We start from the raw sequence: 11,043 nt of genomic DNA, 5'->3' as shown, positions 1-11,043 counted from the left end.
CGCCATTGAAAGATTGAAGATTAATACCCGAACACCGACTATAAAGTCTTAAAAAATGCAAACATTTAAAAAAAACATTTAAATAAGTAATGCTTAACCTGGTGGGGACACAAGTAAAACCTGTTGGCCTACCAGGCATATAATACACTGAGGGAAACCCTGACTGATTTAAAAAAAAAAAAAAAAATTTGAGAATCAAAACATGTTTAATTCTTGTCCCATTATCTGAAAATTGAAATATTCATTTCTGGAAATGGCTGTTTGCACAACATTAGCTTATTGTTAGCAATGTTGTCGTTAGCACAATATTTATTTTTTTGTGCTAAAATAAATACTGTTTTAGCGATAGTGCTTGGTTTCAGACTTGGCACATCACTGTCATTTTTGTCACTAATTAATGACTTCAGTTTCTGAAGTGACCTATATTCACTGATTAATTTAAGATAGGGGTGTTCAAAGGGCCGCCATCCTGCACGTTTTAGTTCTCTCCCTGGTGGAGCAGCAACCTTTTCAGGTCTAACGAGCCATCATTTGATCCAGGTGTGTTGAACCAGGAAGAGAACTAAAACATGCAGGATGCCGGCCCTCCAGGACCGACTTTGGGCACCACTGATTTAAGAGTTTAAGTTTATGTGCCAAACTTGTTTTTTTTTTTTTGTCAACCAAGTATCACTGTTTGATTCAGGATAATTTAATCCAGATTTGCAGGGAAACAATCCCCCACTTAAAAGCCAGATTTAGTCCCTGCCTTCTCGGTTGTTTTGCAGAGCACAAATGACAAAACCCAGCTTGGCAGAATAAAAGGCCACAATGTCTCTGGAATGCAGACTGTTGAAGACTTGTTGCATATTTGTTTGATGAGTTGCATTAGTCCTGCCCTCTTCAAACCTGAAAAAATACCCAGCTGGAGGTATTTCCTTGTCAGCCAAACTTTCTCAGTGTGAATGCATAGTTCCCTTGGCATGGTTACCTCAAATGAATGAATATAAAAAAATATTGATGCCTTAACCTGCCTGTAAAATATACAAGCATTTGATGTACTTTCCAGGTGCTTATGAGATGGAATATTACTTTTTGTCATTTTACACTTATTAGAATAGCACTGGAAGTCTAGTAAGCTGACATTGGCCTGTGAAATTGTTGCCTTATCTACTATTCTGCAGGCAGCTGATTGACTGATGTGGCATTCACTGCTTGTAGTTTTTCAAATGAATATTTTTTACCTTCAATAAAGTCATGGGTAACTTCCCTTTAGGGAAATTCCCTTGACTGTCCCTGACAAATGGCAAAATGTAATGTTTTTTTGTAAGCAAAGGACAAGTGTTGTAGCCTTATTTTAGCCAGCCAGCAGTATGCAGTCGAACTCCCCTAAAATCCTGCAAAAACTTCTGGTTTCTCCAGGAAGTATAGAATAGGAATGCTCTGATTGAAAATTTGAATATTTTTTTAAAAATGGCGGTATTTGTTGATTCTGGAAGTCTGCCCATGAATCACAGTAATTTACATAAGGGAATCTCTTCATCAGTGTTCTGTATTAAAGTGACTACCCATCAGGTGGTGATGTAAAACATGCTTTATTCACAACAGGTTATTTTTCTTTTAAAGGTAGAAATCTTTCAGTTTGTTTATATAGCTCCAATTTCCAACAAATGTCATCAGAGCACTTTACAAAAATGATTTCAGTTCAATTACACGTATATTCAGTTTGATCTCAGCTATCAAACCATACAGTAAGCTTAATTAATTATTCAAAGTAGCTTAAAAAAATTTTTTCAAGCAGATTGCATCGAAGCACCGACTTACAGAATTCACTCCTCCTGGACGAGCATGCAGAGCTTGTGGCGTTGACTTTACAGCAATCCCTTGTAATGAACATTCATGTAACAACAGTGGAAAGGAGAAACGGCCTTTAACAGGAAGAAACCTCCAGCAGAACTTGACTCAGGACAAGCAACCATCTGCCACAACCAACAAGTGGTCTGCCACAACTGATGGCTGCAGTGCAACATTATTAAAACTAGCAAACTTGTGGCGCTGTAGTTTATTTTATACATTTTAAATTGCAGTTTTTAAATAAACTTTTATTCTACAAGTATTTCCTTGTCAGCTAAGCGATTTATAAAAAAAACTTGGCTTACAAGGAAATGCTTGTCAGCAATTCATACACCTGTCACAATGAATGGAACTGAAATAGCTGATGTAAACTGATGAGATAAAATACAGGAACTGAGTTGTGGTGTTTAGCAATAAAAGAAGTGCTTTGAGGATTTGGCTTCTTAAACTTGCGTGTCACTCTAGTGGTACTCACTCATTTTGGTGCTAAAAGGTAAATATTAAGCAAAATAAGATTGAAATTCTAACCTGAGTGCCAATGAAATGCAAAGTTAAGAGTGGGCAACTTTTACGGACACACCCTTTGAAGTCGAATTTCTGACTTGTAAGGTTGAAGCTAAGTGCACTAGTGATTTTTTTTCTTTTCAATAAAATAAGTCAAGTTTATTAAAGCTTATTTCAATAAATCAGTATCTACAGCCTCTGATTGAATTCCATTACTGACTAATCGTAGGTAATCCCAACAATTAGCAAAACTTTCTGGTTTTCTGACTAGCAGCTGATGTAAAACTCAGTTTGGCTGAATGCTGTTCTGATCACAGTTGAACTTATTTTAGCTACTTCTGATATTGGATTCAGATGGAAACTTAAGAGAAGTGTAATGGAGAATATTTCGAGAACCCTTGTGGAAATTGAATTTGGAAAGAAGTGTTTGACTTCTTAAGCTGCTGCGGCAAACGCCTCTGTAGAACAACAGAGGGAGAATGGGGAGTTTGATTCAAGTTATTTCTAAATTATAAATGGTAGTTTTGGGGAGAGGTGAAGTCTACTAGATGCTGGCATCATTGGATGTTTCAATGAGTTCAAGGAGCCTTTTATCACCAAAGGTGTTGCTTTTGAGCATAATTTCTGGTTCAGAACAGTCATTATGATTCCATCCGCTTTGTTAAACTTGGATGTTGGAGGAAATTGGCGCACGGCACAATGTTTTGTAGCATTGAGTAACTTTGTGCTGTGTGAAGGACACAATGTCACCATGTGTTTACTATCGAACATCTTCTGAGTCAAACCCTGATTTGTGTGCCAGACATCTTAAATTTTAATGGAATCCTTATGAGAGTATACACACACACACACACACACACACACACTCTTTCTGGTTGCCTGCATTTTTTTTTTCTAGAAACTTTTTCTGACTGCAGCTTTTACATAAAATATATCGCTACATGCATATTTTATTTCCTAAAGTGCAACATCATAGTGTTCCTTTTGTAAATTGGAACACAGTGAAGCTAAAACTGATGGAGGTGTTTCTGTCTCAAATGGAAATTGTATATATATATATTTTTGTACAGTTTTGGCTTAATTACCTCTGAAGTTTCTCTTTACAAAATACCCCTTTTTTGATTCTGTGTATCTAGGTTAACGATTAATCGATCACTAAACTAGTTGGCAATTATTTAAGCAATCGATTAATTGACTTATCTGAATTGTTTCAGACCAAATTTAAATCGGTCACAAATGGACCTGGTGAACTCTAAAGTGTAAGTTTTAATTCATGTGACCATGAGTTGGTCAAATAGTCTTGGCTCATGTTTTAAAGATCAGAAAGCTTTCCAGGCTCAAGTTGGAAGCATGTTTTAGCACAGCTCTGCCTTGAAAAGCACATTGTTGCTCAAAGGTATTCCAAGTTTTCCAGGAAGTGAGGGCTACCTGAAATTCCTTGAAAAAGAGGTGGAAAACCCCCCTTAAAGAAGAAAACAAGTTTAACTGCAGCATCAATAACGGGCCAACCACCGGTTAACAAACCACTAATTCTGTCCATTTTGCTCTCCAAGAATTCCAGGAAGTTGCATCATTCCCTGACTGCAAGGACATGTTTTATCATTGTTACCCACAGTGCTCAACTTTTTGTTGGATTTCCTGAAATAAAATTGTCCTCTTTGGTGGTGTTTCTTTTTCCTGGTCTAGGTGGGGCCGAGGATTTGGACTCCTGGGCTCCATTTTTGGGAACGATAGTGCGCTGAACCAACCCAACAGTGTCTACGGGATACTCTTTTATGCCTTTCAGCTCTTACTAGGTAAGATGCAATTTTAGTTGACGCAACCTGCTGCGAGCGCAGCAGATTCGGGAGACTTTTCCTCTCGCTTCAGGCACCGCCTCTGCTGAATCTCCCACCTTATGTTGCAGCTAAATTTGACCAAACTTGACCCAGATGCCCCCTGGAATAATATCAGACCACCATATGGAAATTATATTTGTCCTCTTAAATCTAGGGTATCTAATGAAATGATGGCAGCATCAAGTGGGTTGACCTCTAGAAGTAAACGTTGCTGTTGCTGAGCCATAATTCTGAACATTTCTCCTCATGTGCAGCTTGTTTGAACTTGAATGCTTCTTTGTCACAGACACCTTGTCCTCCCATCAGATGGGAGCTATGCTGGTAGACTCGCTCGGCAACCTGGGCTCGACAACAAACAAGAGCTTCTTTTTTAAGCCATATCAGTTACCTCATATGTGACTGAAACAACAGCAGCTCAGTTCAACCAAGAAACATGGGGAAACGCTGAAGGCTGCTTTGAAAATTTTGATTATTCCCATTTCCTTTGACCTGTCCAGAGAAACATATTGGCACCCCTCTAACTTTTTGTCATGCAACTACTATAAACTTCACTTTTTTTCCCCCCACTTCAGTAGTGGATAAGGGTGGGCAATTGTAATGACAATAAAAATTATTATGAAATTTATTATATTAAAACATTCCTATTTAAAAGAAGCCTCTTCAGGATGCCACTTAAAGAAGTGTGATTTAAATCATTAAATGGCTCGTATTTTTTTTAATTTCTGCCATTTGTTGTAGAAACGGTGCAGAAAATCGTAAAAATAACGTCTGTTTTTCTTCAAACATTAACTGAAGTTTATAGTGACACGATAAAAATTCTCATCGTGAAAATAAATTTTTTTTGATGTTTGGAAAAAAAATGACGCACGACTTTCATAAATATTAATCTGACAGTCTTGTGGGATATGTTTTAACCAGCTCTGCAGTAAAAACATATTTCCGTGTCTATTGAAAAGGAGAGCATTTGCAAACAGCAAATAAGTATTGCCCACAGAGTTCTAATTAGATGGACGTCTGGGTTTTGACTACACCATTATTACAAAGGAATGTGCTAATAAACCCTTCCATTGTAGCCCTGTTGACATGTTTTCCTCTGGTGTTGCCCTGTTTTAGCTTCAGCCATTTTCCCACAAACACTGACCTGCTTCCCTGCCCCTGCTGAACAAAAAGCATCACTCCTTCATGTTTTCTACCTCAGATAGAAACCTTTAATTCTGGCCTCATCCTGTTGGCTCTGACTACGCCTCTGCACAAAAGTCTCACTATTTGTTTTGCTGTCTTTTTATTACCTTCCTTTGTGCCGTTGCGACCTTGTGGCAACACTTTAAAAACAATCCATAAACGGCTCCATCTCATCACTTCTGTAAACGGTGTGATGCTTTGTGACGTCGACGTTCTTCTGCATATCGCATTGGGTACATAAACTGTTCAAGCAGAAGTCTGAACGACCACGCAAAAAAAAAAAATCAGATTTCATCAAAAGCAGTGACGATTGAGCATCAAGATCTGCTGTAAGAATGTAGCTTAGCCAAGCTTTGAGGCCTCTGGAACAGCTGGATTTTTACTGAAGTCAAGTCACATTTATTTCGGTCTGATTGCTTGCTCTGGATTTTATTTAGGGGAATCTGATTAAAGTGGGTTGAGTGCACTCCACGCTTTTAAAATTCACAATTAAGTCTATCATATGAGCTTACAATAATCCTCATTGGTCAAGAATATGTTTACATATTAAACCTTGTGAATCCAGACTGTGCAAAGTGCAGCTTTAAACGCCGATCATGTCAGTGAATGAGGCGCTGTGCTGCTCCAAACAGTTATGGACCTCAGTGTTGATCAGAACGCATAACGGTGGTCATTTCAGGGATAAGTAGCAAAATCCCCTAAATGTCAGCTCATTTTTATTTAATTATTAAGGCTCACTTTGTTCATACCCGCTAATATTGTCTTCTCATTCAGTAATCGATGAATCATGAATAATCTGAATTGCTTCAGCCCCAACACGGACCCTTCAGGTTTAGGTGGATTCTTGTGTGAATTGAACAGAACCAGTAATTCCCAGCTGTTGCAATGCCCGGAGGACACCCAGACTTCAAAGTCTGTGACCATGCTTCATGTGACAACACAATATGACCAGTCTGCTAAGCTGTAAAAGGTGAATGTCATCACGAGGAGGCGCTCAGTACAAAAGGAGAACTGTCTGAGGCCCGATGCCTCGGCGGAAAGCGCAGACTCATCAGCTTTGGTTTCTTTCTTTTTCTTTTCTGTCCCTCTCTGCTCAGCTAAGCTTCTGTTTGTTTCTTGCCGCAGGAATGACCGTCAGCGCAATGGCTGCCCTTTTCCTCATGACGACGTCCATCTTGTCGGTGGTGGGTTCGCTCTACCTGGGCTACATCCTCTACTTTGTCCTAAAGGACTTCTGTGTCATCTGCATCACCACATATGCGCTGAACTTCATTCTGTTTATCCTCAACTACAAGCGACTGGTTTACTTGAATGAGGCCTGGAAGCAGCAGCTTCAGGTCAAGCAGGACTGAGCTGCCGAGAGGAGGCACGAATTCAAAGTCAAAAAGAAAAAAAGAAAAGCAACCTGATGACAAAATATTAAAAAAAAAAAGGAAAACGTAACGCAACCTCTGAACTTTTGACTTGCCACCAGGAGACCTTGCTTCCAAACGATGTTTATTCTGCTGTGTGTTGAAAAAAAAGTGAAGAAATTTAACTTAAATGTTGGGCCTGACATCTCAATATTGATTGCAAACACTGAAGGATTTGTAAGTGAAAGATGGCTTTTGTCCCTTTGAATCCCCCCCTTCCCCTCCATTTAACCTTTCACTTATGGGCTCGGCTGTCTGCGTGTGGGTTTGGGTGGAAAACACAACGCTGCTGAGGTGGAAGTACCCGCACAAGACGCACCAACGGAGGACAGCTCTGGTCTGAACAAAAAAACGGATCGCAGACTGGAAAAAGTGGAGACGGGACATTAAACGGTGAAATTGACAGATCATCTGTACTCGGAGGTGAGCAAAAGTCCCAAAGTCGAAACACAACGCCCATTTGGTTACAGTGCAAGTCTGCAGATGAGGTTTCTACAGCAGGTTGAGAAGAGGATGATGCAACGATTACCATTTATAAAGGATGATTTGTTTTTTCTTCCATGTTTACACTTTGTAGTACATTTCTGTTTTTGTTTTTTTTGATGAGGACCACTAAAATAAAACATGGGACAATGTGAGATACTGTGTGTAGATCAGTCAGATTTTTTTTTTTTTTTTTTGCAATTCTGTAAATAGCTGCTGAGCAATACACCGGGCTAGATCGTGGCATAAATGACAAAACCCCAACCAATAAAAGCTTAAACGGTAAGACGACAGATCTGTAAGGTCGGGGTGGATGAGTCCGAGGATGTGCTCGGGACTTCTTCCTGCTCCGTAACAGCCTGGTCAGGCTTGCAGTTCAGACAGCTGTCTTCGTTTTAGACGTGGAAGTAATTGCATCAGAAACAGATCTGCAGGTTTCTTCTCACAATTTGCTCAAAGGCACCCTCACTCTTATTTTTTTTTTTTTGTCATGTGAAAAGCATTCCTGACCACCACACAAGTGGGATTCTTTGAGACTTATGTGCCTAAAGGAGTGTTAAGGTGAATTACCTTTTTGTTTTTGTTAAACATTTTAGTTTTGGGGGAAATTGGGAGGGAGTTGACGTCAACACCAATTTTTCCTCATTGTTTTATCGTCACAGGGGACATTTTGTTCTTGTAAATGAAGAGCCTTGGCATGGGCCGGTGTGGGACTCCTGGTAAAACCACAGTATCACAAATTTCAGTGTTTATGAAGCAGAATATGATCCTTTTTTTGCAGCCCCTGGTTTTTTTTTTAGAGTAACAATGCTATTAAACAAGCTGGTGCTAGCTGGGGAATCAGTCAGCCTATTTGCAGTTGGCTTCCAAACAGAAATGCCATTTGTAGTTTGCCAACTTGTAAGAAATGAGCAGTGTTAAGCAGTAGTTTATAGGCAGAGCTACTTTAGTACACTTTCAGCCTGCTGGCTGGCAGTGTGTCGCAACAGTTGCAAACAGCCAAGGAAAACTGGTCAACTAAACACATTTTTTGGTTTGCATTGAGGTAGGCTAGCATTAGCTGGTTAGTCAGGCTGCCTGCTCAGGTAGCTCACTAATCTCTCCTTCAAAAAAGTTCCCAACAACCCAATTTTTAACCCTCCATGCAACACTCAAGAGGAGTGTGCCAGATGTCACGGTTGGACAGTGGGGGGGGGGGGGGCTGTCCTGTCAGACCGTCAATTCCCAAAACCACACAAACTGGTAAAAACACTCTGGGATAAATAATTGGACCCAGTCTCTTAAGACCATGTTAGGGTTAAGGTAGCTGACTGGCTTTGTTCAGCATGTGTGGGAGGGGAAGCGTTGCATTTTTTTCCTACGCTCTATGGCGTCTTTGACGCCATCTCTTTCTTTGCCATCTCATTAAAAGGACCTGAATCAGGAACACTACACCAATATATTTTTATTTTTTTTAAGTACCTTGATCCCGGTAACCGGTCCATGCCTGGAAGATACCGCTGAAGTGTTTTGTCCCTCTTGTCATCTCACAAAGTAGCAATAGGCTGCTACACTGTGACCGTCTGCACATGGGGCGGAATGGCCCACTGGCAGAGGCGACTTCAGCCTCGCGATTGCACTAAAAATCGCCTGGCTTTTGCATACGGTTGGTGGGGTGTTGGTTGAACGGTCACAGGAAAAACAAAAACTAGTGCACTGTTGATGTGAACTGCACATGTGAACCAAGGAGTTAGATTTACTAAAGAACTAAATGTTGCGTTTAAGCCATATGTGGATTGTTTTTTTTTTTTGTCCTGATAAGACAACCAAGTCCCTCACTGTTTTAAATCGCACCAAGCTTTAGATCTAACATAGTCTGGTGAAAGCAGAACTAGACTGCTCTATGGAGAAAGCAGATGTAGCTTCTAGAGATTCATTTTTCTTCCATCCAGAGGTCTTTTTTTTTCCCTCTTCACATGGCCACAACAGTCTTACACTTTCAAAGATCTGTAACAGTCACTGTAATAAATGTAATGGTGTGATTCATCTGTGGTAATAAACCATCTCGCCTATGGTTCCCTTAGTACGATTTGCATCCTTCCTGTTGTAAATGAAGGGAGTGTTGAGGTGCTGATTAATGTCGAGCCGTGCTTTCAGTGACATGCTTCTAGAGACGAATTGTGAAATCATTGAAGTAATGAATCTATCCTGGCATGTTGTGACCTGTGCCCCTGCTTGTTTCGGTTTATTGTTGACCATTTTCCAAGGCAAACGCAATGTTTTAGCCCCAATTATTTTCCCCCTTTACATTCCAGGCACACATTCTTTTCTCTGCAGACCATAATCCTGTCAGTACTTATGAAAAAGGCATGAGTTGCTCTGGATTTCTCATGGTATAAGCTGATGTAAAAAGGCCACAATATCAGTACTTATACCAAGATTTTCACAAACAATATGTAACAATTTTAAACAGAAAAGCAATGATTATTATTAGTTTTAATATAATTTAATCAGTTGTCTTGTGCTGTTTTGACAAGTATGGAAGGATTTTTATCCTTTCTCTAAGTAAGGATGAATATTTAAGTATTTAATGTTGGGAATTTCTGGATTTTATTGCTCATTCCATTTTTAGTTATTACAAATTCTGGAAAAATAAAGTTACATGGATTTACTTTTATGTGACATCGGGTTTGTGACATTTTGAGGATTTTTTTTCCTGCTTTTTTTATTGCCAGATGAAACTCATTCAAATATAAAGAGCAATTTCACCAAATTTTTTTGGGCCTCTGCCAGCTTTTTTTTAAAAAAAAACCAGACCAACATTTGTGATTAAAGTTGATCTTAGAATTGAAAATGCTTCACTTTTTTTCCAATATTTTTCTGAAATTATGGTTTTACTATTTACAGAAACTGATTTTAAAAGATTTAAATTCAGGATCATTCAGTCCAGACTTTTCAGTATTATGCATTTTAAACTGTCTAGATGCCATAAAAAAAGTGAAATAGCCCTTTATCACACTGCCAATTCACCGTGTTTCATGATCGCTGAGGGGTAAAAACGGAGCATATAAATTAACTAATGGGCGATGATGATATGAAAAATCTACAAAATAACTGAAATGTAAATGTCATGGGAACCCTCAGTAATTATTTCGAAACAAACTCAAGTAAAAATACTTCATCAAATATTGGAAGAAAAACAAATTAGCTGGTTTACTACACGGGCTAGCTGCTCTGCTAGCTAGCCTGACGTTAGCTGCTGAACAGACATACGACGCCAACTGTGTTGTAAAGTCTAAGAATATAATTGTTAGTTTCCACATGAGTGCTTGTGTTACTTTGCAACTGGAAACTGTTTCAAACTGACAAATTAATCTTTTATCTTCTCTTTCGTTCTTATCTAGCACAGCTGGTTAAGCTAACTAACGGTGCGCCTCAACAGGCGCGGGAGGGGAAATTGATGCGGGAGAAACATTCAATCTGGCACATTCTGTGGTATCATTAAAAGGCATTTAAAGTGTAAGAATGGTGCAACATCAAATTTTAACATAATGTAATTATGCCTTTTTAAACCTGAACAGTGATAACCAGCCTATGTCAGCTTCTGAGTATTTAATTTTGCATTGTACCAGTCTGGGTGGGACTCCTTATGGTCTATATGTAGCTTTTTTATGTCATGTAGAAAAGAATGGGAACCAGTAGCTGCTTGACATCCGTTTGGTTTTTGTTGCCCATTTTGGAAACATTATACGTAAAACCAATATCCATCTTCATAAGGAATGAGCTTATAAAAAGTATGGCTTTTTATTTTT

At 39.1% G+C, this 11,043-nt stretch overlaps 1 protein-coding gene across 1 annotated transcript in view; it reads left to right on the top strand.

Annotated features, from left to right (window-relative positions):
- vkorc1l1 (vitamin K epoxide reductase complex, subunit 1-like 1) overlaps positions 1-9,305 on the top strand; it is an 11,348-nt gene extending 2,043 nt beyond the window's left edge. Inside the window, exons 2-3 of the mRNA XM_007545777.2 lie at positions 4,024-4,133; positions 6,483-9,305. Of these exons, the coding sequence (XP_007545839.1) occupies positions 4,024-4,133; positions 6,483-6,709 (337 nt within the window). The 3' untranslated portion in view covers positions 6,710-9,305. The remainder of the gene's footprint in view (positions 1-4,023; positions 4,134-6,482) is intronic.
- The last annotated feature ends 1,738 nt before the right edge of the window (positions 9,306-11,043 follow it).

Source organism: Poecilia formosa, unplaced genomic scaffold (assembly GCF_000485575.1).
Source record: "Poecilia formosa unplaced genomic scaffold, Poecilia_formosa-5.1.2 Scaffold14, whole genome shotgun sequence".
Classification (NCBI taxonomy): Eukaryota; Metazoa; Chordata; class Actinopteri; order Cyprinodontiformes; family Poeciliidae; genus Poecilia; species Poecilia formosa.
This window is presented reverse-complemented; position numbering and strand designations above follow the sequence as displayed.